Source organism: Ananas comosus, linkage group 11 (genome assembly GCF_001540865.1).
Source record: "Ananas comosus cultivar F153 linkage group 11, ASM154086v1, whole genome shotgun sequence".
Classification (NCBI taxonomy): Eukaryota; Viridiplantae; Streptophyta; class Magnoliopsida; order Poales; family Bromeliaceae; genus Ananas; species Ananas comosus.
Window position 1 is genome coordinate 6,620,430 of NC_033631.1, and position 27,842 is coordinate 6,648,271.

General features: G+C 41.6%; 1 protein-coding gene across 6 annotated transcripts; it reads right to left on the reverse strand.

Annotated features, from left to right (window-relative positions):
* On the reverse strand, nt 1,227-27,780 carry LOC109717545. Of its 6 annotated transcripts, XR_002218207.1 has the most exons (10): nt 27,630-27,780; nt 26,215-26,272; nt 25,980-26,116; nt 25,774-25,885; nt 24,447-24,529; nt 23,415-23,478; nt 23,201-23,318; nt 9,528-9,682; nt 1,828-1,966; nt 1,610-1,677 (listed from the first exon to the last, which is right to left on the reverse strand). XR_002218207.1 is itself a non-coding variant. In XM_020243391.1 (9 exons), exons 3-9 carry the CDS (start codon nt 26,087-26,089, stop codon nt 1,949-1,951), a joined length of 660 nt encoding a protein of 219 aa, XP_020098980.1. In that variant the 5' UTR covers nt 26,090-26,116; nt 26,215-26,272; nt 27,630-27,780; the 3' UTR covers nt 1,227-1,948. The 6 variants fall into 6 exon arrangements, 5 of the variants coding, with proteins under 5 accessions (XP_020098980.1, XP_020098981.1, XP_020098982.1 ...); XM_020243391.1 differs by having other exon boundaries at nt 1,227-1,966; XM_020243389.1 differs by lacking the exon at nt 1,828-1,966 and having other exon boundaries at nt 1,240-1,677; nt 27,630-27,779.

A 27,842-nucleotide genomic window follows, 5' to 3' on the forward strand; every position in this document is an offset into this window, starting at 1 on the left:
TTGTGAACCAAGTAATGCTTTCATTTGAATGCACCAATTCTTTTAATTATCTTTTAGTAATTTGGGGATTTGGGTTTGGAGAAGTTGTGTGGCCATTTTCCAATAGAGTTTCCTTCTAACTCTGAAACCAAATGTTGGTGGGCTATTTAAAAAAAAACTACAAAAAGTATTTAACACTGGAACAACAAACTTTATTAAATATAACTAAACTACAGTTCACAAAAACTTATTAATACAACATGATCCACACTACACAACAAGTAACATGCTCTCTATATATAGAGCACGAAGCAATGCAACATTTTACGAAAACAAGCATCCTTTAATGAAAGGACACAACCTAAACAAAAAAAGGCAACTTTAGACAAAGAGACACAACCTTACAAAGGGACAAAACCTTTCAAAAGGTACACGACCTTTCATAATAAATTAATAAACAAACTTATAATCTAGCAAATTTATCATGCCGTATAGTTATCATAGTAACAAGTCAAAACTTATTTATACTAACCACCTATTAACAAGTTATCTTTCACACTTATAATTACAAAGCTTTGATCTCCGAAAATGTATTTACTATATACAGATCGATTGAGGCATTCCACCTACAAGCAGTCAACATAAATATACACCAAAAGAGAAATTTTAAAAAATCAGCTGATTATACAAAATAGCTTTAAACGGTGAAAAAGCCTTTTCTTCAGAAACGAATAAATAAAAGTTCTACCTCTTTTTATTCGTTATTCATAAATAAATCTTAGGTTGAGTGTAGGCCCTCAAATTTTGAAGTTATGACCAGCACATTTTAAAAGAATCCACTTTATAAAGAATCGTCAATCACTACTTAGCCAAAAAGATCCACTTGCAAAAGCTAAACAATTTGCCATCAACATTGTCCGAAGTCATCTTTCATACAAGATACTAAAAATTTAGCCAACAGCATTACAGTAGATCTCACAATTTCGTCGTCCAAGGTTGAAACTGAAATAAATATTTTTACTCTCACTAAACTTAATTTAGTGTCAAATCATATAAGGTCAATCCAAACACTGCACACAGCTAGCATTTTATCGTATAAAAGCTCTTTATTGAAAATCAAAGTCATTTTCTTGATCAAGAGATCAATTTCTGATAAATTTTCAACATTTTTGAATCCCATTTAATCATTGATAAGGAGTATGGGCATATGCCTCAGGATTTATAGAACGAAATAAAACATTAAAAAGTGATTGATAAGCATTTGATAAAATTACATTTGCTGGTAAGTTTATCCTATACAAATTGTTAATTACATTAATGCACCAATAAATGTTTAACAATCAAAATAAATATGTAAAGGAAAGTACTTTGCAATCCTAGTACAACTCTATTGAGTCATGGAGGGATTACACAACTCATAAACTTGCAGTCAGTCCTTAATGTTCTCAACCTTGAATGCAATGATAATATTGCACAAACTAAATTCACAAAAATACTACTGCACATACCTAATTCAACTTCAGAAATAAACCTACAATGCACAATGATTGTATCAATTGAACAATGAAAAGAGACCAATTATGTACAATGAAGTGATAGGACTGCGCATGGTTGCTATAACTTCAACGAGTCGTCTGGAGCTGCACCATCACTTTCAAGCTTACAATCAGTTCTTAGTGCTCTCAGCCATGAATCTACCTGAAACCAGGAAATATTTGACAATCACAGATGCGCATATTAGCGCTAATTTGGCTTTCACAACAACAATATCAGGCCTGTTTGGTATAGGTGCTGTTCTTTTGTTTTTCTGAAATGAAGTGTGGAGTGGATGGAGTGCTTGAAATCCACCAGATTTGTCTGGCAGCCAAAGCCTCATTTGTTATTTTTGCCGTTTTCTTGGCTCTCCCTCCCTCCCTCTCTCTAGTTTTGAGGAAGACACCACACTTTGGCATCTGGCTGGATTGGCAAGCTAGCTAGCCAACAGTGACTGAGCAGCAAAGTCCATCCATCAGCACATCAAACACATAAAATCTTTGTTTCATGAAAAATAAAACAGAAACACAAAGAAGCCCTTATTGTCTGGTATTAATTATCAACTCAAATGAGTACTTCTGTTAGAGGACTGACTGTGATTCAAAAAATGGTTCAAACACTCAGACACAGACACAGACGCATACAAAAAGCATCAGAAAAGACAAATTCTTTTAGAGTAAATTAGTAATACACTGGCAAGCAGGACAGAAACAGAACTACATGCGACGTAGAGCAAGAAAATGAGTAAAAGCAACTAACGATCCATCATATAACGGATAATCGGTACGAAACAGTATCTTAATAATCCGAAAAGGTATAATGTGGGCACATGCATTGGCATGCATAAAAACACAATCAAGAAACAGGTTTGGAATGGGGAGAAGAAAGGAGCGGAGAGGAGCTCCATGGAGAGGGGGCTGGTCAACAAAGCTTAAGGATAGAAAACTAAGCTTTGATCCAGCTAAGGAGAAAGGAAAGTCTGCCCATGACGATCTGTTAGGTGTGGACAAGGGTCGTAAGTCTTTACAGAGGGTGTGTGAGAGCATTGATGGGGAGGAGGGGCTACAATCTAGCCTAGGAGGCAATGAAGAACTCATGAAAGGAAGCATTATCGAAAAGGGAAAGAAGGAGTTTAGTCCAGGGCAGGGAGCAGATCGTGAGGATATCAGAGAGAGTCTTGATGGGCATTTAAGAGGTGAGCAGCTCATTCGATTTGGCGTGTCGAACGAGATAGGCGATATTGCATCGAAGGATCATAACTGCTGGGAAGGTGACGAGCTGACCTTGCATGCTTCCGGTAAGGCTCCTTCTTCTAAGCTTAAGAACGGAGTTATTACCGATCAACGGGAGGGAAAGAAGGGTTTGCCCAATGGATCAGCTGAGGAGAGGGGGAAGTGCTGTGGAATGGGTGGGAGTAGTAACTCCCATCGCATCAGAGGAGTGACTTATAAGGAGGCCCTGATCAAGGATTACAAGTCGCCACATCCTGTCTTACCTTCCGTTAAGTTTTACAGTAATCACAGGCCGAAGCAGCTTCCAAGCAGATACCTCGCTAATAGATGCTTTAGGTGCCTCGCCAAGGACCACAAAGCCTCGGCGTGCCGGGATCCTGTGAGGTGCATCAAGTGTCTAAGCTACGGCCATCGTGCGCAACATTGTAAGGCGAATAGAGGCATTAAGATGAACGTTAATATGAATAGGCCTTACCATCGACGGGGACGTGAGCCGGTGACGAAGGTGTTCGTCCCGTATACGGAGTATCTTCGACGACGGAATCTGCGGCGCAACGCCGTGCTGGCTGATGTGCTCCGTCCTACAAACTTGGGCCTTGATCCAGTCAGCACTATCAAACAAGCGCTGGCCAGAAGGTTTGGGGGCTACAATGATGATTTCGCGGTGGCTCGACACAGGGAGAGGGACTTTGCAATTTTTTTGCCGGAGTGGGTTCCTGCAGAGATGCTAATTAGGAGGGAGGTACTCACACTAGACACCTTCTGGATTCGCTGCTATACTTGGGGGCAATACAGGGACGCCCGCCCCCACAGGTCGAGATATCGAGCTTGGATTCGGCTGTTAAACCTTCCCTTCGAGATCTGGACGGTGCCACGCGTGGCGTCGATTGTGAGCGGGTTCGGGAGATTCGTGAAGGCGGACCGGGGCACTCTAGCGATGACGGATTTACGAGCCTTCCGATGCCAGATCGTTCTCGATTCTCTGCTCGACGTGCCGCAAAATATGTCGATCGTCGTGGACGAGGAAAGCCACCCTGTCATGGTACACTTAGAGAGTTGGGAGAGGATAGAGGAAGGAGGGGGTGGAGATCCGCCGGTACCGCCTCAGGGCGAGCCGGTACAAGGGGAGATGGAGGAGGGCGAAGCTGGGATCGACCATCAGGCTGATGGCGATGATGATCGGGCGTCTGCGGGGGATGGGATGGACTCGGGAGAGGGAGCAGTGGAAGAAGGGGAAGCGCCGCAGCAGTTGTGTAGGGTGCCCGTCGGCGGCGCGCGACAAGCGACGTCGGCACGCCTGAATGAGGTGCGGTGGGGAAGTTCGGTGGCATCGGAAACCCATCTTAGTCGGATCGTGGTAGGGGAAGTGGGAAATGGGCGCAAGGCGCTGGAGCGGGGGAGAGGGGGGACGGCGCGACCGATTGTGCGACCACCCCGGGCCCCACTTTCGAAGATCTTGGTCGGGGGGGTGCCCGAACAGGTGAAGAGGGTGAAGGGAGGGGCGGCGACGCCACGGGGTGTGCGGGCCCCCTCGGCCTCACTCTCGAAGACCGGGTAAGGGGGAGGGCCGGCGAAGCTCGCTGGGAGACTCCGTTGGGAGCGGGTCGCCCGTCAGGTCGTGAAGGGAATCAACGGGGCGGCGAGGTCGACTGTTCTAGCTGGATCGGGCCCGAGCTGGAAGGCGGGGTTCGCCGGACAGCCAACGGTGCACGGCGAGGATTGGATCCGCAGAGGGATCACAGGAGGGCCGCCGGGGTGCGTTGGGGTTCGGACCTGCGCAACAGTTCGCGCCGATGCAGGTCCCGAGGGATGGGAAGCGGGAGGTTCGAGGATGGTGAAAAGGGGAGAGCTCAGGGATTGCATGAGGAAGGATTGGGTTTTCGGGTGGTGCTCTAGCTGGGTCTCCTCTCTCTTGCTTGATTTGGGAGCTAAGGAGGGGGCAGGTTCGAATTCCAAGGTTGTGGGGCCCAAGGTGGCATTTGACCCCTTGATAACCTTGGGAACTCAAGCGGGGTTTTTACTCAAAATTTCAATTTTCGGGTTAACACTAGGGGTGGATCTCGTGGGTCCGAGTGGACGTGGCAGCAGGAGTAATTTTGTGGGGAGGTGGGTCTGGCTCTTTGCACCGGCCCCAAATTTGGATTTTTTTCAGCACGTGGACGAGGCAGCGAAAGGTGGCCGGCGTGTGTTCACGGTCTCATCTGCTGGGTTGACTGAATGGGGGGCCCACAGTCAAGAAGGAGGGGACATGGGTGCCGGACTGGAAGCAGAGACGGGAGGTTGCGACGTGGAGGAGAATGGAGTACTTTAGGACAGGAGCTCTATGATTTTGCCATTGACGATTATCGAGACAGCCACGAATGTGGGAGGACGCCACTTGGGAAGGGTCGATGACTTGTTGCCTTCGTGCCAAGTGTCAAATGCAGTGGCAAAAAGGAAGACAGTGTCGAACCCCGCTGGAATACGAACCAGTGAGCGACTCGCGAAGGGGGATAAGACACCCATTCTGATCCGGGCAATGGCGAGGAAGGCCAGGCAATGTGAGGGCGGGAAGGCGATTGGGGTCGACCGTAATATCAAGCTGCTTATTCGCAAGAGTCGTCTTTGCGGCGTTAGACTGGGAGAGGCGGAGGCGATGGACTTCGAGGGGTTCCTTGCTGAGCGTGCGTAGGGGGGCGAGGGAGCTGGATTGTAGACACCGTTTTGGGGATTGCTGGGTGTCTTTGACTAGTGTTTTGTGTTGTTTGTGTCTCTTTTATGTTAGGTGTTGTTAGTTGGAATGTTAGGGGGCTTAATAGCCTCTCTAAGCGTAATGTTGTTAGGGCTGTCGTTTCTAAGCTGTCTTATGTGGTTTTGTGTTTCCAAGAGTCCAAAGTGCAGTCTGTTTCTCGCACTTTTCTGCGTAGTATAGGTGGTTCTTTCTTTAACAAATGTGTTTATCTCGAATCGGATGGGTCTTCTGGGGGTGTAATCACGTGCTGGAATTCTCGCTTCTACTGCGGCTCTGACGTCCTTGTGCGCAAATACTCGATTACCGTTCTTTTGACTCACATCAAGTTCGGGACTAAGTTCTACGTTACAAATGTGTACGGACCACCGTCGTGGGACGGGAAGGAGGAGTTCTTCTCGGAAGTGGCACAAAGTGCATTGTGAGGGTAGGTGGATAATTTGTGGCGATTTCAACTGTATTAGAAGGCAAGAGGAGCGAAGCGGCAAGATTTGGAGTACTAAAGCTATGGCAATGTTTAACGACCTTATTAGCGATCTAGCGATGTTAGACCCACCTATGGCAAATCAGTCGTTCACGTGGTCCAACATGCAACAGACTCCGACTCTTGCGAGACTTGATCGCTTTCTACTCTCGACGGAATGGGATCAAGACTTTCCATTCTCCAAGGTGGTAGCCCTTCCCCTAGCCACGTCAGATCACTGTCCCATTTTGCTCACTGCGGAAAGAAATACCAAGGGGAGGAAGAATACATTCAGGTTTGAGCAAGCGTGGCTCAATCACGAGGGATTTCGTACCAAAGTGCCTGGATGGTGGATGGAGGGAACAGCAAAAAGATCAGCGGTGCTCACGTTTACTGCGAAGCTAAGACATTGTCGACAGAGAATTAAAGAATGGTGCAATAGCGAGTTCTACAGCATCCGCAGGCTAAAGGATCAATTACTGGGGGAAATCCACCAGTTTGATATTTTGGAGGATCAGGGTGAATTGTCGGAAGAGGGAGTCGAGAAAAGAGAGGATATAAAAGTTAAATTAATGAAAGTTCTAAATGACGAAGCTTCTATGTGGAGAACCAGGGCTAATCAACACTGGTTACGTGAGGGCGACAGTAACACTAAGTACTTCCATAGTATAGCTAATGGGAGAAGAAGGGCCAATGGGATTGGTGTAGTTACTGAAAACGGTCAAGTTTACAACTCTGAGGAGGATAAGAAGGGTTATTTCTTCCGCAAGTTTAAAGAGATCTTCTCAGCTGATGCTACAGCACCACCCTCCTTCGGAGATTGGAGTGGGCTCTTTACCACGAAACGGCTCTCGACTTCTATGCTAAGGCGGCTTACGGAGGGTTTTACCGTAGATGAGATAAAGGAAGCAGTATTCAACCTGGGTAGTGATAAAGCGCCGGGTCCTGACGGCTTCCCACTAAGGTTTTACCAAACTTTCTGGAAAACTATCAAGGATGATCTACTCAACGTGTTCCAGGAATTATACGAGGGTAGGCTGTCCACTGCCCCCTTCGACTACTCCTTTGTCTGCCTAGTACCCAAGAAGGAAGGGGCGACGGCAGCTAATGACTTTCGACCTATCAGTCTTATTAACGGTATCCAGAAGATCATCTCAAAGGTACTGGCAAATCGAATTGCAGCAGTGATGAACGACTTAATTTCGCCCTCCCAATCAGCTTTTCTGAAAGGAAGGAACATCACGGATGCGTATGTCACGGTATCAGAGCTAATTGGACGGAGCTGTAAGAAGGGTACTGAGGGGGTCGGCATAAAAGTGGACTTTGAAAAGGCGTACGATAGAATCCATTGGCCCTTCCTTTTCAGTATTCTTCGATGGTGGGGTTTCGACGAGAAGTGGCGTGGCTGGATTGAACAATGTATGTGCAACGCTAAAGTGGCTATATTAGTGAATGGAGTGCCGACCAATTGGATCAAAACGAAAAGAGGAGTACGCCAAGGGGATCCGCTTTCACCATTCCTGTTCTTGCTGGTCGCGGAGTGTCTCGCCAGATTAACTAACGAGGCCACTTCCAATAATCTCTTCAAGGGAATTGGCCCATCTGACGACAGTACAACGACCCTCACACAGTTTGCAGACGATACTTTCTTCTTCTCAGTGGCTAGGGACAGTTATATGAAAAACCTAAGATTGATGTGGCACCTATTTGAGTGGGCTTCCGGGTTGAAGATCAACAGAGAGAAGTCGGAGTTATATTACCTTGGTAAGACTGAAGGTAAAGCGGCAAGACTAGCGACCTTGCTTGACTGCAAAGTCGGCAACTTCCCCACCTCCTACCTTGGGTTCCCTCTTTCCCCAAAACCCCCCACGAAGGATACATGGAGAGGGGTTATTCAGAAATTGCAACTCAGAATCGATGAATGGCAAGCTAAATTCCTGTCAAGAGGGGGTAGACTTATACTGGTCAACGCGGTGCTAACCAACCTTCCCCTATACTTTCTGTCTGTCTTCAAGGCACCCTGTTGGGTGATCAAGCGCATCGAAGCCCTTCGTAGAGATTTTTTCTGGAGAGGCTCGAGCGATCCCGCAGGCAAAGGATGTTTAGTTGCATGGAAAAATGTCTGCTCGAGCAAGAAGGCAGGCGGGCTAGGCATTTTGGACGTCGCTAGCATGAATCGGGCACTTCTGGTCAAATGGTGGTGGAGGTTCCATACAGCACATCATTTACAGTGGATCAAGATTATCCGTGAATTATATTACCATAGAAGAAGACCTCTGTGGGAGGGTAGTAGCTTCAGGCCCTACTCACATTGGTGGAGAGGAGTATTAACCACCAATGATATTTTCAAATGGGGGACCAAGTACAAGCTGGGTAATGGTAGTTCTATTGACTTTTGGTCGGATAGGTGGTGTGGGGATACCACACTTAGAATGGCCTTCCCGGAGATTTTCTTGGTTTTGGACAGTTATCCAGTTTTGGTCAAGGATTGTTTTGGAAATGACGACTGGAACTGGACTAGGATCCTGGGAGATGATGCGACCCTTTTGACTGGGTTAGGACCCAACATTTCAGCGCTCAAAGATAGGGTTAGCAGTTTTAAGGTAGGCCAACAGATGGACGTGATAGGGTGGAGATGGTGTAGCAGCGGTAAATTCTCAGTCAAATCGGCCTATAGGATGTTGAACGACGGAGGAACGAGGGATGGACGTACTAGTATGATCTGGACGCTCCGTATTCCACTCAAGGTCAAGGTGTTCTGCTGGCTCGTCATTAAGAAAAGACCGCTTACAACCGATAACCTTGTTAAGAGAGGGTGGACTGGGGATACAGTTTGTGTGTTGTGCAAGGCCCACGACGAGACTGTGGACCATTTATTCACTCAATGCGTCTTTCTCAGGTACATCATGGTGATGGGACTCGAGGATGTCCTCGCTGAGGAACTGGGAGACGATGTACTGGTAGTTTGGGATAAGTGGATGGGAAAGACTGTGGTGCGCGGTACGAGTAATGGACTTTTCGATTTGATTGCATGCTGGTGGATAATTTGGAAGGCCAGGAACAATCTTATCTTTCGACAGCAACAACTCGACCCTATTTTAGTCGTCCGTCGGCTCAAGATCCTGATATCTTCGTGGAAAGATCTGCTTTGAGGGTTTTTACCCTTTCTAATGTTGTTTTTTTCTTGAGGCCTTCGTTGCCTCACCTCTGTAGCCAAATTCATCCATTCAATGAATGAAGCAGGTAGCGTACTACCTATTCTCAAAAAAAAGAAACAGGTTTGGATAAGTGACAAAGTAAGATGATCATACATAAAAAGATAACATTTCTCAAGGTCTATATGTCAGATAAAATACAATGACAAGTCTAAAAAGTTCCACCAGATACTGTCCTAAAAGGGCTAATCCAAGTACAAAGAAGTATTTGAGCTGATAATTATAAACCATGGTAACAAAATTCATATCGAAAAAATAGTATTATCGTCCTAGAATGAAGCTCTGTTACTATGCTCAAAGAAAAATGTTATTAGTGTGAATCACTCTTATGTGAAAGTAAAAACAAACATTTATGAACTAAACACTAAAAGGCTTACCTGTATTTTAGAGATACTTGAGCATTCAAAACGCAATCCATGATAGGTCAAAATGTAAAAGGCATATCTTGTCTTTTGATCTCCTTGCAAGAAGCTTGGAAGCGACCCAACTTCAACAATGTCAGATAGCAATGTGGTGTCATGAGGGCTCAAATCTGCAAAACATGATAAATCCATCCACCTATCGATTAAGCTGAATAATTGGTGAGTAATTGGCATATCTAACAGAGATAAATTCAGAGACTATAAGGTAGTTGAATCCCTTAAAAATATAATAATCAAGATGATATCTTAGCCAGACAGCTAGTAAATTTTTGGCCAACAAAACCAAGAAAACCAATTTATATACACAGCAGGGATGGGAAGCAAAGTATCATGCATTCTTTTGAGAAAACATATCAAGCATGATATTCAGCTTTACATTAAAAGCAGAAGCTTCAAATTTGAAGTTTCTTATTGTCTCTAGTGAAAATGTATAAGGAGATTTTAATTACAAAAAACTATTGAGAACTTTTCAAAAGTCCTAATTGAAACAAAACTCAACTATAGTTGTCACCAGTTAATAAACCAGAATAGCCAACAGAGGTTCCAGTCACTGAAAATTAGATCGAGCTGCATGTATACTATATGTAGACCCGAGCTACATGTATACTACATGTAGACCCAACCAAACAGGACACACAACCAAAATAGGACCCTTTTTTTGCATAGAATTTCAATTGGGCTTTTTTTGCAAATAGCCCCCTGACTAATTTTTTTTTTAAAATTGGCCCTATCAAAAATTTATTTGCAAAAATGGCCCTGGTCCCACCACGTCAGCGCCACGTCAGCGCCACGCGGGCGGGGCTGGGCCATGTGTTTAAGTTGAACACGGTGAACCATTCACCGTGTTCAATACAAGGTTTTTGTATTGGACACGGTGAATGGTTCACCGTGTCCAATACAAAATGGTTAAGTGCAAAGTGTTTGTATTGGACACGGTGAATCATTCACCGTGTCCAATACAAATAATTGAACACGGTGAATGATTCACCGTGTCCAATACAAACACTCACAACTTAGTCATTTTTGGTTAAGTTGGAGGTATTTGTATTGGACACGGTGAATGATTCACCGTGTCCAATACAAAAACCTTGTATTGAACACGGTGAATGGTTCACCGTGTTCAACTTAAACACATGGCCCAGCCCCGCCCGCGTGGCGCTGACGTGGCGCTTGCGTGGCGGGGTCAGGTCCATTTTTGCAAATAAAATTTTGACAGGGCCAATTTTAAAAAAAAAATTTGTCAAGGGGCTATTTGCAAAAAAAGCCCATTTCAATTGGATGCATACTTGAATAGTTTTAACTAACTTTAATAATAAAACTGTTCATATTCAGCAATCTGACATCCGTATTCTTTCATATTCATAGGACAACTTCAATGGAGCTCTGTATTTGCGAAATCAAATCATTACTCTCAGGAACTTCTTTCTTTGAAGGCTTAGGGCCTGTTTGGCTGCCTATTAAAATATTACAGAACATGAAATAAACTACGGAATAGGCATGATTAACATCAGGGATACTATAGGGAACTTTACGCGAGTAATGTAGTGTTTGGACTGCCTTACTAAAATCTCAAGAAAATTAGCAAGAGGCAAGTCTCCTTCTCCACATGGTTAAAAAGCTTATAGATAAACTACCTTCGACCGTCCACCTTCCCTCAATTTGTTAGGAATTTCTGGGCTCAACTCAGGCCAAATGAGCCTAAGGATGTGACATATCTAATGGAACCCATTCAACCTAACATCTTAAGCCTATATTATAAGGTTTAAGCCTGCTAGTACATATCAACCCTTTACTCTCTTATCAATTATCCAATGTGAGACTATTTACACGTAAACTCATAACAATCTCTTAACAAATCACCCCTTTCACATGTAAACCAATCAACTCCCCCTTGAACTCAATCTTTTAATCTCTAAAGTGTTGCACCGAGTCACTGTTTTGGCCCTTCTGCAAGTCATGCCCTTCAACAAGTTCTTTTGTGAGTCACTACAAACCCACTAATCCGAGTCCATGCGCTTTAACCCGCACACCACTCAGGAATTCATCCGAGTCCATACACCTGCCCTATGTCGCTCAAGCCCGACTATTTTGCACTTTAACCTGCACTACTTGGGAATTAATCTGTACACATGCGCCTGAAAACACCAACTATCTGATCCCATTAGCACAACCTATGCCTGCCCATCCACTTTGTTAGTATTTGGTTACATTTGTAGTTTTGAACCTAGTTGGATTAGGATAAATATTTAAATCTATTAGAGATAAATTAATGTGAATTTAGATATTTATTAGAATAGGAATCCTAATTATATTAGGATTAGATACATTTTAAGTTGAGCATTATTTATATGGCTTTATGATCCAAAGTTGAAATAATGCATCCATAGAGGGTACGGTTGAGAGATCCCTTGGGTGGTGTCGTACCAGGAGAGAGAAAGCTATGTGCTTTGAGTGCATCTAGTGTGTGGGTTCATAGAGAGAAAAGAGAGGAGTCTTCTTTCGTGGGTTTATAGAAGACAAGAGAAGGTGGGAAAGATTCAGAAAGAGGGCTCAGGTTGTAGCTACTCTATGCAGAAAAAGAGTCGGGTGTAATATTCTCTTATTTAACGAATCTTATTGCACCCGTATATTTTCTGTTTGGTTTTTTCTCTCTTTTTGATTGCATCAGCTTTTGCTGAGAGGGGTTTATGGTAAAAACCCGATTTGATGCTTTCATTGCGAAATCCCAACAATTGGTACCGGATCAACAACAGTCGGTATCAAAGTGGATTGCGGATTTTTAAAATCTAGTATCAGGGCGAGTACCAGATTCCCAATAATTGGTATTAGAACTTAAGGTTACCGATCATTAGGTGAGATTGACGAAGATGGCCACAAAATTCGAAATCGAGAAGTTCGATGGGAAGAACAATTTCAGCTTGTGGCAAATTAAAGTACAGGCAATCCTCGTACAACAAGAGTTGGACGAGACGTTGAACAGAAAGGAGGCGAAACCGGCGGAGGTCACGAATTCGTCATTGGAGAAGATGGAACGAAAGGCGCCGAGTACGCTTCATTTATTGTTTGCATATGAGGTTCTTTAGTACGTAGCCAGCAAGACGACACCAGCGAAGTTGTGGAAGAAATTGAAAGATTTGTACATGACCAAATCCCTGACGAACAAGTTGGTTGTATTTGAAGCAGCGATAATTCACTCTACAGATGAAAGAAACAGCGAGCCTACACGAGCATCTAAACGAGTTCAACAAAATGGTGGCCCAGTTGACTAGTATCGGAGTCAATCTAGATGATGAGGATAAGGCGCTGATCAAAGAAAAAAATGCCATACCGCACGGGGCGTGCAGTACCGTGCCCCCAAGAAGGGGGCACGATATAGGGGGGTATCGCACACCCCCGAGTCTCGCGACACTCTTGTGCATGCCGCTCGAGACAAAGCGGCACGCTGGTGCGTGCCGCGGGCACGTACCAGCGTGCCGCCACACTTTTTTTTTTTTCCCTTTTTTGCTTTTTGGCTTTTTCTTTTGGCTTTTTCTTTTTTTCTTTTGTTCTCTGGGGTACCTTTGTTCTCTGGGGTACCGAGTCCCCCTCCCTCCAGTATATTGTCCCTTTTTTCACTTTGTTGTCTTTTTTTCAACTTCTTTTTTGCTTTTTGGATGATTCTTTTTTTTTCTTGTTTTTTGAATTTTTTGTACACTTTTTTCTTTTGCTTTTGTCTTGTCACCTTTTTTTTCCTTGACTTCCTGCCCCCCCGCAATCGCTCTTCCTCTCGCGTAGATACGCCTCACCTTCCTTTCTCTTCTCTTTATATTTCATTCATCCCCCCTTTCTCCCGTGCCTGCTACTTCTCATCCCTCTTCTTTTTTTCGTCACTTAAAAAAGAGGCAAAATATCGCAAATCGTAGATTTACTTGTTAGGTAAGTCAAAAAAATGTATAATCTAACTTCTTCTTATTCATCAATATAGGAGCAAATTTTTAATTGACATATCCGATCCATACCCCCCTCGGATGTTAGTGGTGGGCTGCGGGCTCAGGCCTGTTGGCCCAAGCCCTTTGCTTCTACCACAGACATTCATTTTTTCTTCACAAAATATTTTGTCAAAATTTGTCGCACCGCGAAACTTTCGGTGAATCAGGGGAACAAAAATCGATCTCCTAAACAAATTTTGATCAAATATTTTTAGAAAGAATAAATGAGAAAAAAAAATGGATGTAATTACGGTCCTATTCTGGTTATTCTAGTCATTATATACTTCCTAATCGAATCAATATATAGATCTTGAAAAGTTTTTAGAAAAAATAAAATTTTATATTATTTTATCTGTTATAATTTTTTTAATTGTAAAAAAAATAAAAACAAAATAAAATTTTCTACGTCCACTGATACGTATGCATATCCACATTATGGTTCTTCTATTCCGTACAATCCATATCTTTATGATGTTTCAATCCATATGCCATAGATGACTATTGTCTATTACATCCACGATCCAGTTGCATATGCAGATTATCTCCGACAATACAATGAGATATATCGAGAATATATGACTTTCTCATAATACCAGCAATATTTATATCAACATTGTCAAATAAATCTTGTATCTGCAGATGATAATATGCCATATAATCAAACGTGACGACCTATATGGAATTAAGCAGTCTATGCAAAGATGTAAATTTAAATAATTATTGTACTTGTGAATTTTATTATTGTATTTTAATTTATATTCTACATTAGGTATAGTTGTACTTTACTTTCAAAAAGCTTACATGCATGTTAATTGATGAGTATAGTAAGGTATACATAGTAAATATTCATAATTATTTATATAAATTTTTCAAAATAATATTATAAGGGTTTATTGGAGCCAAAAATACTGAAAAAAGTCCGTGCCAAAACGTGCCAGTAGGAGATCATGCATATCTATTGGCACGCAAGCGTGCCATGTGTCGGTACCTATGTTAGTTGATTTGCGAATTATTTGCAAATTATTCGCGAATTATTGAAAATCCGAATTAAACGGTCCGTTTACGAATTTTTTCCAAAGATAGAGAATTATTCGCGAATTTTTGGGCTCGCCGAATTATTCGCGAATTATTCCCGAATTATTGAAAATATGAATAAAAAAAATATAATTTTTATATTTAAATATAGATCATCTTATATTTTATATCTTATATTTTATATTTTATACCGAATCCGTTTTTTAAGCCGAATTTTTCAACGAATTTAAAAATTAGAAAACGAATTTTATGCGTATTATATCCGTCCCGAATTTTTGTCGAATTCGAATTAACTAACTATGGTCGGTACACAAGAGTGCCTGTGCCGTACCGTGCCAGGGATAGAACGGCACGCCCCCGTGTCACGGCACTTAAAACCTTGGCGCCGATTTTACTATCTTCTCTATTGACAGCATATGAGTATCTGGTGACCACGTTGCTTTATGACAAAGAGACCATAAGCATGGAGGCGGTCACAGTGACATTTCTCTTGAACGAGATGCGAAAGATGACTCAGAAGTCCAGCATGCAGAGCCAGGATGCAAGGCTAGTGGTGAGAGCGAAGAAAGAAGCGACAGCATTGGCAACCGAAGATCGACAGAAAAAGTAGCGATTCGAGATGGAGTGCTTCTACTGTCACAAAAAAAGGCACATTAAGCGCAACTGTTGGGAACTTCAGAATGATCTGAAGGAGATGAAGCGGCAAAAGGAGAAAACTATCGTGAATCAGGACGAGACGACAACAGCAATAGCGCAGGCAACAGAGTCGGAGATGATTGATTCTGATGTGCTGTATGTAGTGACCAGAGGTGCTAAAATTTTGGATGATACGTAGGTGCTCAATTCGGCATGTTCCTTTCACGTCTACCTAGAAAGAGTCTTTTACCACTTGTAAGGCAATCAAGGGTGGAAAGGCTCTAATGGGGAGCGGGACGGCATGCAAAGTTTTAGGAGTCAGCACGGTAAAGATCCGAATGCACGATATAGTCGTGAAGACGTTGACAGGTGTGCGACATGACAGGTGTGCGACACGTTCCTTGTTTGAGGTGAAAATTGATCTTGTTAGGTGCATTGAACTCGAAGGGTTGAGATTTTTCGGCTTCAAGTAGAGCTATGAGGGTCCGAAAGTGAGATCGGGTTGTATGCGAGGCGAACAAACGTGGAAACTTATATGTTCTAAATGGGAGCACAGTCAAAACATAAGCGAAGTCAATTTGGATTCCAAAAGTTCGCGAAGGTGCAGTCGCTCGAGATGAAGCGGCGAATACGGTGACATCGAGCGGAGGAGACAAGCTCAAGATGGAGCTTTGCATGGTGAGCTCGACGTAGCGGTTAAAGACTACAAATCAAACCAAGGTGGAGATTGTTAGGATTTGGTTAGATTTGGTGTTTTGAACCTTGTTGGATTAGGATAAATATTTAAATCCATTAGAGATAAATTAATGTGAATTTAGATATTTATAAGAATAGGAATCCTAATTATATTAGGATCGGAGTACGTTTTAAGTTGATCATTATATATATGGCTTTATGTATCCAAAGTTGAAATAATGCATCCATAGAGGGTACGGCTGAGAGATACCTTGGGTGGTGTCGTATCAAGAGAGAGAAAGCTATGTGCCTTGAGTGCATCTAGTGTATGGGTGCATAGAGAGAAAAAAGAGAAGTCTTCTTTTGTGGGTTTATAGAAGAGGAGAGAAGAGTAGGACCGTGGGAGCAATTCAAAAGGAGGGCTCGCGTTATGGCTACTCTATACAGAAGAAGAGTCAAGCGTAATCTTCTCTTATTTAATGAATCTTATTTCACCCGCATATTTTCTGTTTGGCTTTTTCTCTCTTTTTGATTGTATCAGCTTTTGCTGGGGAGACGGGTTTACGTAAAAACCCGATTCGACGCTTCCGTTGCGGAACCCAACAATCGGTACCAATCAACAACTGACGATATCAGAGCAGGTTGCGGATTCTCAAAATCTGGTATCATGGCGAGTATCACATTACTAACCGACGTAACCTGCGCCTCTCAGACCCAACTCTTTTGATTGCACCAAACCATCATATCGCATTATCGTGGCTCCTCTCGATGAATCCGTCATATTCATAAAAGCCACTAACTCGACACTTAGATGGGTAGCCAATATCGTCAAACCATCGATTCTAATACCACTTGTTAGAAAGTTATAGACCTAGTCCAGGCCCACAAGAGCCCAAGGATGTGAGATATCTAGTGGCACCCATTCAAACAATATACTAATTAACCCTTTACTCTCTTATTAATTATCCGTTATAGACTATTCACAACAAGGATCACCTACGCCAGTGGCATAGGCCCATGCAATACAGTGCCGGTGGCATACCTACACATGGCACGGGTCCTGGCACCTAGGACACAGAAAGTATGGGTGTGCTACCCTGTATCGTGGCATGTCGCCCTCGTATTGTCCCGTATCGCGACGTGCTGCCTCGTGCTCATTTGTGCCAAGCCTGCACGATTTGGCACAAATCTATTTACTCTTTTTTTATTTTAATTCAAAAGAGATCTTTTGATGGTGTCACTGCTATTCCTATGCCAGTGTCGATCATAGTAGTACACGTACATTACGATAGAATTCGCTACATATTTGCAATTATTACAAGCTGGACAAGCACAAAATGAGCTTTCACCAGTTCAACAATGTTCATATAGTTGAGGGATCAATCTAGTAACTGATAATGACAATTACCAGTATGATCCACCTAGGCACTCAATATACTACTAGCAATAGACTTTAGAGTTATAATTTGGGTATATTGAATATATCTTCAATATTACTTGCTATTAATTATTGATCATATATTATTATTCATATACTTTCATGAGTTGTATATGATTATTGTGACTTGGACTAAACGAGAGACAATTTGGATCAAATTTATATACATTACCATCGTAAAATATCGTAAAAAGCTAACATTACGTGAAAAAAATTAAAAAAAAATTGTGCCAAACGCTACCAATACGCCACTAGCACAAAGAGCCATGCCGACATTGGCATGGCACGTTGTCACGGACAAAACTTTTTCTTCGTAAAAGCCCGTGCGGCGCCCCCTTCCTGCTCGAAGATGGGCAAGCCTTCCCCAAGTCCAAATACGGACAAGCCTTCCAAACTTAACAGCGGAATACCAATCCAAGCATTTGCCAAGCTTGCTCCTGCGCGAGACTGACAGCTCAACCAATCGCCTGCAATCGAACCCCTCGTCGGACTCCACGAGTTCCCAACGAGCAACCCCAATACTGAGGCTGGCCACCAAGTAAGGTCACTTCTCCACCATTGTGCCTCATGCGCCCGACAGCATCCACGGCCATACCGCCCACTCGCGGCCTGCTCGCTCGGTCCACTGACACACGTCAAAGCAGCCACCCAAGTGTGCGCCACAAGCTCGTCTGTCTTCCAGCGCCAGCGACAACGCGACACCCCGCACGCCCATGCTCCGCACATTCGTGCTTCGCATACGACCCGTACGGCACACGTGTCCTCAACGCTCCTGGCAAGGAAGCCAACAAGCCCACACCGTGCTCTTCGACTGTCCACACGACCTCGCATTGCCATGGCGCTCCGCGCCCTCGATGTCCCATAGTTTCGCCACATAAGGCCCCATACAAACGAGCAAGCCTCGCTCCGCGTCGCAACCCATCTGACCCCTCCATGGCTCGACCACATCTGGTCGCACACCAATGGTCCGATCCCTCAAGGTTCACCATACGGATACCGATGCTGTTTGCCTCACTGGGTTTCGCCCCTCTCGAGTCTCCAAGACCTACGCGCCTCGCGAGTCTCCTTCGACGTGCCTCCTTTTTGGCGATCCTATAGAGATCCATCACTTAAGCCTTCGCAGGCACCGCGCCCTGCGAATCCCCGCTCAGCACACTTGCCTTCGCGAGCCTTGCTGTCACGCCCCGTGACCGCTACCAATTTGGCTCGGCCCGGGCGCGTCGAACAGACGCCAGACGGACAGCACCTCCTCTGTCCGCCCAAGGCTAACAACGAGATTGTGTACAACAAGTTTCCAGGAAAATAACTTGAATACATACACAATCGATAACGAAGCACACAAGTGCACTACATCTAAGAGCAAGAATCACAAGTAACATACAAGTGAAATAAAGAGAGATACATCTAGCTATTACATCTCATTTAACCTTTACATATTGGTTTACATTTTCATCTTCCCAAATAAATATATATTCTTCTCATAATACAAAATGGCTCTCCAAATACATAAGTAACTTCCAAATACATTTACATCTCTATGTACACGAGGGTACTCTAATGCATAAGGAAAGCTACTAGCTACTAGGACGCTGTGCCCTTACCACGGTCCTCTGCCGGTACGCTCTCGTGTGTACCTGTACCCCAAAACCACACGGGGTGAGAACTATATAAATATAGTTCCCAGTGGGTTCGGCCGCCGACGCCGCCGGTTTTCCCACTAGGTCTAAGCTGGCACAGATAGATAGATAGAAAGGTAGATAGAAATACATTGCTACTATATCTACCATGCCATCAAATGCAAAGAATGCATGGAACATCATCTAGCAATAACCTACTATCATGCTAGTATGCTTCAAATTAGGAATTCAAATTCACAAGATTATCGGAGATTACACTTCAATCGAACAATTTAGGAATTATAAACCTAACAAACCTCGTATACAACTCCGATTCCACACTTTTACCCCCAAATGTTTAATCCACCCCAAACTAGATTAAACTGGGAAGCATTTGGATTAACGATCCATTCGCTTACGCAACCGCTTCAACCAAGCCGCTAAGCAGCTCGGCAACATTTCAATAATTTCTTTGCCAGCAAATCCGAAGCAAAGGCGGACCTCCCGGCTCCGCTGTAGCATATGAGTACTTTTGCCTAAACTTCGTAGCACCGTGTATTGGCTTCTGGAAATTAAAAGCCTAGCACTTAACCTCCGGCAAGCCCACCAGCGCGCTCTCTAGCCCGGTTTGGCCCATGGCCCACGGCGCCTCCGGCTAACGTTCACAGCTGTTCGTTAGCCTTACGCTATTTTCCACCCCCCACAGTAGGGCTTCGTTGACTCGAAGGAAAATACAGATTCAAGATATACAACTAGTATAAGGATATACAACTATATAACACGTAATATCCTAATCATCTACTAATGTAAAGGTAAGGAACGTACAATGGATCCAACACATCGTAACACCCGAACTGTGAACTAGAATCCAACGTACTCCTAACCCAGAACACTGTTCTTAGGATATCACTGTTCTTACTACTACTTGAACCTGTACATTAACCGGATCTGCTCACCGTAAACCTGATCACATTGTTCTGTGATATTATAACTGCTCACCGTACAGCTAAATCACATAATTCTGTGTATATTGTAGTACTGTATTTGCTCACCGTAGTTTAGATCACATTACTTTGTGATACCGTAAACTTGGATCCCTATCATCTAAAAGGGCTAACAGTACAACATCTGTAATACGTAAACCGTAATCACGTAAACTCCGTAACTAATACGTAAACCATAACACGTCGTCTCCGTGTAACTGGGACCATCTATCCCATAGGAGAACACTCCTAACCTAGTATGAGTGATCAGACAAAAACGAACAGCCACCAGCGAGGTGGCTTCGTGCTCAGAGGCCTCATGAAGTGATCCCCGTCTGCATCAACAGGGCGTCTGCCAGAGCCACACGCTCGCGTCTAAGAGGAGTGGATACTCTAACTCTCACTCAGCCCCAACTGGGGCCCCACCGTTGGAAGTCCAATCGGTACTCTAACCTATGATAGCTCCGTATCAACGTGCTGCGTGATACATCATCGAGCAAGTAAGCCTAATAACTCCGTATCATCGTACACGTCTATGTAGTGATACATCATCGAGTAAAGGTTCGTCTAACCCATTTCTTATACTTACCGTATCGTCTAAATGTAAGTATGGAACTCAACTGTAACTCTGTATCATCGTACAACATCTATGTAGTGATACATCATCGAGTAAAGATAACAACAACTTCGTATCATAGTACTAATCATCTTATAGTAACGATACAAGTACGTAAGGTACTAATGTCTCCGTATCATCGTACACATATAAGGTAATGATACATCGTCGAGCATGAATCATCTCGCTCTAACTCAGCCCGTTCCTCGCCCCATCGAGAAACAAATCCTGGAAACTCTAAACTCTAGAATCCGTTCAACCGGATTAGCTAACCCAACATTGTACTTATCGTATTCACCTAACGTAAGTACGGTACTAATCTGTATCATCTGACGTATTGATACAACATCAACATAAATAATGTGACNCGTGACCCTTCGACCATCCATTGCACTGTCACACGAAACACTAGGCTTGGCTACTCCGCTAGCCAAGGGACGACCCATGTCCTATGAGTCGGCGGGGGAGTCGGGGCCACTCCAGCGGTGTCCACCCCTCCTCCTATATACCATGCAAGACATCCAGCCCTTTGGCACCCCGGGGGTACAAAGGTGCCCACCGAGGGGTACGTTTTGAAACCCCGCATGCGGTACCAAAATCCTTGCCATGGCATAGGCCATTGCTAGAGAATTGCCTCCGTAGACTTGACAGCGGCTCCAACCTGACGGAACGCTTCAACTCCGCAACTCCATAGCTTCGTCAACTCAATGACTACCAAATTTGGCCCCAAAGAGCGTCACGGTCGAGTCCTAACGATTGACCCGTGACAACGTGCTGCTATGTCTAGTCGTGCCGGTGACACGGCAATCCATGGTTCACACATAAACTCTTAACAATTTCTTAACACAATATTCTTCTATCTTTTACAGTTACTCTTGCATATAAATTGTTCAAACGCTTCTCCCTAAGATCATCTCATTGGACCAAAAGCCCCAGCTTCTGTAGATCAACTTTATGATGAGACAGCTAGGCATAGCGGGGCCACCGATGATGGCAGCCACTATAAGGTAGGAAGAAGCCACCGTTGCTTCTAGATCAAGAGGGTTGAGGCCAAATATAGGGAAAAGTGAAAGAAAAGGAGAAAGCACAAAAGGAGAGACACGTGGTGGTGCCCAACATTCTCCATAACTTGAACTAAACAAAAAAAAACAAAAGAGAGACACATGCTGCTGTGCCGAGTCATGCCGGTGATACGGCAATCCTTGGTTCACACATAAACTCTTAACAATTTCTTAACACAATATTATTGTATCTTTTACAGTTACTCTTGCATATAAATTGTTCAAACGCTTCTCCTTAAGATCATCCCATTGGACCAAAGCCCCAGCTTTTGTAGATCAACTTTATGATGAGCAGTTGGGCATAGCGGGCCACCAAGGATGGCAGCCACTTCTAGCTCGAGAGGGGTGAGGCCAAATATAGGGAAAAGTGAAAGAAAAGGAGAAAGCAAAAAAAGGAGAGACGCGTGGTTGTGCCCAACGTTCTCCATAACCTGAACTAAACAAAAAAAAAAAAAAGTGAGATTGACTAGATTTTTTTTTTCTTTTTTAACCCCACTATTACACCATCTTACTTAAATACTACAATGCACTCTATACTGTATTTTGATGCGTCCAAAAAGCATCTTAGAAAAAGTTACCTTATATTATAAACTTTTTATAGTTTTTAGAAATTTCTTACGATTACTGGCTTGCCAAACGGGCCCTTGTTGTTACTACGATTATTGTAATGCACAATGTTTACACTCGTGCAATAGGGTACCAAAAAGTCTGAGAAGTTGGTTGCCAAGAGGACGAACAATGTTTAACATTTGAGAAGACTCAGTCAAATGATTATAAGTGGTTCACCTCTAGAATAAACCAAATCCAATAAGTGAATTGAGCAGTATGAAGATTTTTAAGTTGAAATAGCAGATTGTAAAAGAGTTCAACTACTCAAATAGTCCACAAAGACAGAAGTAGACAAAGAAGGACGAGAGGAATCTCCCTATTCCAAAGAGAAAGAACTGGTTATGAGAAGAAAAAGAGAATTATTAATTAGGAATAACCAATTAACCTTATAAATTGATAATCATTAAAGGCAATATTGGATACATAAAATTATTCATTCTTCTTGTTTGTACTCTTAGTGATCTGGTTCTTTTCTAAAGCACAAGTTCAGATCATCATCAGGCATTCACTTCCAAATGATCACTGAGAAAGTAATGACTCAACAACGATTTCATGATTTACAAAATATTTCCTATGCTCAGAGAGCTATTGAATTTGAGCAAATTCTTTTCTTCTTTTTTTTTTTGCGAGAGACAAAGAGAGAGAAATGTAGTATGCTACTCGCTTCACTATTTTTTTTAAAAAAAATAAACTTAGCTAGAGATGTGAAGCAACTAGGCTTCAAACTTGGGACCTTGGGTACCAACCATCAAGCTCTTTGCCACTTGCACTAGGGACAATTGGTAATCTAGCCATATTCTTCAGATATGCATTTTTATATTCATTTTTATATTCAACAAAAAAAATATATATCGAACTATATAAAGTCCTAAATGTCGTCTTCTTGTTCGCTTATTTATATAAAGCTAACTATCAGAAGAACTTAACATGTTTGAAAGTCTCATGTAAATTTTCTTCTTTTCTTTGACGTTTGATAATGAACAAGCATTACCTGTAGATTTGATATAATAATACATATATGACCCTTGAAGAACAACAAAGCGAGGAAGCCAATCATCAACCTCCTCATCATCTATGATGGGTGGTTCTCCAGGAAGGGCAGTCCATCTCTACATATATTTCAAAAGAATTAATTTCTATTTACTATCAAAGATCAAACAAAAACAATGGAAAAAGAAAGAAAATTTAATGAGAGGCTGATTTACAGTTCGAATGTAGAGATATCCAGAAAGCCAAGCAGACCTCAAAACTTCATCAAGATTCTCCAACCTGGATATTGCAAATAATTATGAATGTCACAAGATTGAAAAAGAATAATTAAGCAAAAATATACATGGTTGCAGAAGAGGAAAAAGTTGTTCAGCAAGGGAAATGGTTGTCTTGACAAAAAGAAAAAAAAAGATGCTCTATTTCTTTAGCAGGGTGGAGATTCAACAAGAAGGACAATCAAGATATCATGTCTGCCATTGCCAACAATATGTATGTTGGTTTATAACAACCTTGTTCTACAACTCAAGGTAAATGAAGAGAAACATGCCCAATCATCAATGTCCCAAAGATACATGCAAGGTGGAAGAAGTGTCACCTCAACATCACCAAGGATAATTAACATTCTTAGATCCAAATAAATAAAACATAGATGTCATAATTTTTAGCTACAGAATTAAAGAAAATAAAGTTCTTTCTTTTCCTTTAAAACAAGAAAAAGAAGATACTCCATCTTCAACCATAGTCTTTCAACTAAGCACTTCATTTTCAACCATGTGTAATTCCAAATATACATTTTGATAAATAAAACAAACACATATTTTTCTTGCTCGCATCATTTTTGTGACTCCATTTTCTAATTCTTCAGAAAAAAAGGATCACTATGAGTATAAAAATTTACAGTATGTGATAGATCTTTATTTTCCAACATTAACCTTTTAATTCTCTCTGATTGCTTCTGGTAAAGATTTCTAGACTTAAGCACAGGTGCTTAGAATGAATATGTCGAAAGAAAAAGCCCAAACTTCACCATCCATTTCAGCAATCCACATGCAATCTAAATTGTTAAACATTATCATACTTTTTATTTGATAAAATCACAAAAAAGATAAAGATATCAAATATAACACATCAAAACAAGAACTTAAGATTTAGAATTTAACAGCAAACACGTGCAGCAAGGAAATAGAGGAGACTGAACGCTTCATATGATGGATAGGAACTAAAGTAGACTAAGTAGTTTATCTTACTGGGCTTTTAAATGAGTTTCTCTTTCTTCTGCATCTGCAATTTCACATTGGAGAGCTTCCACCTCCGCCTTAGTTAATACTATCTGCCAAGTCCAATAAAGTCAATTTATAAAGTTAAAAGTCATTATACAAAACAATGAAAATAACTTTTAAGGCTTGTTTGGTTCACCTATTTTAGAGACTCTGGAATCAGAATGAGATTCAATGATTCTAATAGTTGTTATTTGTTTTGCAGGAATTGTATTTCAATTCCCATTCCGCTCTGGTATGAGAATGGTGCAAACTATTTATAGTCCAATCCAACTTTGAATCCTAGATTGGTCTATTTCAGATTAAACTACTCAAAACGGGATTTTTGGGCTACAAAACTTTTAATTGTAAGAATAGGCATCCAAAATTTTTATTTGTAAAATTAGGCCCAAAGCAGCGAATGATTTACCGCTTTTAAAAAGCGGTATTCACCACTTTCTAAAAGAAGTAAATCATTCACCGCTTTCACCTAACTTATATATTTTCTATATCCAAACTCTTAAATGATGTATAACATTAAACACTAAAAATAATTTTAGGGCATGTTCGGTTCATGATTGAAATAATAATGGGAAATGAAATTGGATTACATTGGAATGGGAAACGTAATGACGAATCATCCAAAAATGTTTGGTTTATTATTGGAATAGAAATCGGAGTAGACATCTAGAATTTTGAAAGAGAGTTTTGGTTAAGAGAGATGAGAGTGATGAAGGGAGGGGGGGAGGTGTTTCTGAGAGAGGACTTTGAGTAATTTACTTTAGAATTGGTCAATCCCGGATTCAAAGCCCGATTGGACGATAAATGGATTGAGCCATTCCCATTCCAAAGTTGAATGGAAATCAGAATCAGATTCTTGTAGCACAAACAACAACTATCGGAATCAATGAATCTCATTCCGATTCCATTGTCTTAAAAAGGTGAACCGAACAAGCCCTTAATGCTTTAAAGTAAGCGGTGAACGATTTGTCACATTTAAAAAGCGGTGATTCATTCACCGCATAGTCCCAATTTTGTAAATAAATTTTTTAAAGGACTATTTTTACAATTATAATAATTTTTAAGTCTATTATAAAAAAAAATTCAATCAAAACCTCTCACAAGCACCTTCCCCTCCTCTCCCTCCAACCAAAACTTTCGCTCAAAGTCCTAGGTGTTCCCAATTGTTCATTTCGATTTTCATGCCAATAATAAACCAAACATTTGTCGATGATTCGTCATTCCATTTCCATTCCAATGCAATCCAATTCTATTCTATTTTCTATTCTCATTCCAATCACGAGCTAGACATATTAACCTTGTCATCCTCCTCCGTGCTAGAAGACCATCGAAGGCGTGGTAAAGTTAGCAAGTTCATAAGAGATGCAGCACCCATTACTCCTCTTATAGACCAGGAATGGCTACGGGATCTGTGCTAAAGAAAAAGTATTTAGGTGACATAGAAACAAATTAGGAAAGTTAATCAAAATTATCATCTCACACATCTGGATATGATTTTATGACCTTAGCGAATGACTAGTTCTTGAATTACTTGCATTAAGACAGTCATTAGATTGATCTAATGGCTGGAAGTGTTCTGGAAAAACCTCCACTTTTCCATATACATCATCCATTAATCAATCACCTTTACAAATGCCTTCCTGTGTTTAAACATCACAGATTATGTCAACAAGAGCAAATTACCTTGGTTACAGCTGCAGGAAGAATATTGGTTATACAAGAGAAAATTTTTACTCACTTGTCTCTGATGCCAATCATCACAAAATCTGAAAGCACGTGTAGTATATGTTCTTCACCTACCGTTCATTCAGAATATAGAAGGGAAAATGGAAAAGAAATAGTTAATTTATACTTTATGAACAATTAGATTTTTCAAAGTAAAATTCTAAATGAATAAATGAAGAACAACGATAATTGAAGTTATAGAATGTTATCAAGATAACATCTCATGCCAAAAGACAAGTACCAAAATAACAGACTATACAGTATATTATTTACGTAGTTGCACAAAAAGGCGCTAGACTTAACAAGTTCTTAATAAGAGGATTTAGTATCATTTTTTCCTGCACCTCCCAAGTCCTTTCGTCACAATATGGAGTATCATGATAGAGATATCAACTTAAGCCCATCGATTGTGCCTTAAGGCCCTGTTTGGGTGGTGGAATAAGATATCCAATGATAACTTATTCCGTAGAAGATTTTCTTGTGCGCTTGGAGACTATCAGTTTGGTTTTTGCTCCTAGAAAGATCTTCACATCCATAATTTGGTAGCAGAGCATATTTTACCTACAAGGTGATTATCTTACCTTCAAAAAAATGACTTGAAAAACAAATATCACACCCATTCAAGCCATTTGATCACACTTCTCATTTATCGAATAGTGAATGTTATATGCTTCTTGAGTAAATCGAAGGAATATAATGAATAAGATGTTCATGCATCCAAACAGGGCCTAAGTACGCACCTTGTGCCATCTTAAAAGGAATTAAAGAAACCAATTAGTTTCTAAACCATTGTTTGATGCCTCTATACTTCTAGATTTGCAATTTTAAGTAGGTTTTCCAATAGAACCCAAAGTTTCTACTTTCACAGTCTGGCCTGTGAGATAGGCACTCCAACAAATTTTCTCCTGTCTTGTTGTCCATCTTGATTTCAAAATCAAGAGGAGAAAATCCTACACTTTTCTCCCTATTTCGATTTTCAGCACACAAACACAACTCACAAACACCACTTCTCCGCCAAGCTAAGAAGAACTATAACCATGATCTCTAACTTTTCATCGTCTATTGTTGGCAAGGAAATCTTATCAGTCTGTGCACCCAACTTTACGAAAATTACATGCACCAATTCTCCGAGGTAATTACAACCAAGAACCAAAATATAGATATATTTGATCACAAGACTACCAAACTTTCACTTCGATGAATCAACTAAAAACCCATATTCTAGCGAATAGAAAACTAAATAAGATTCGAAAATTTTCAAAGATCAAAACATAACTTACCCAAAAAAAAGAAAAAAGAAAAAGCAAAAGCAACAATTCGTAGAGAGTAAGAAGACGAAATAGATGGAAAACGATGCTGCTGGGGTTTATTATCATGAAAATAAATAAAAAATGGGGAAGAAATTTTAAACAGAGAGGGGGCTCCTACCTTGATCTAGGGTTTCTTTCGCGAAGTCGCAGCTTCAACTATTTTACTCTGGTTCAGGTTGGTAATGATGAGACGAAGAAAATGAATTTGGTTTGAGTGCTCCGCTTTTCGTTCGTTTTTCTTTTTCTTTTTTTCTTTGTTTTTCTTTTTTTTTTTTTTCTTTTTTCTTGTGCGTTCGCCGGAAAGGTTTGGCGGGAGAATGACGGTATTGCC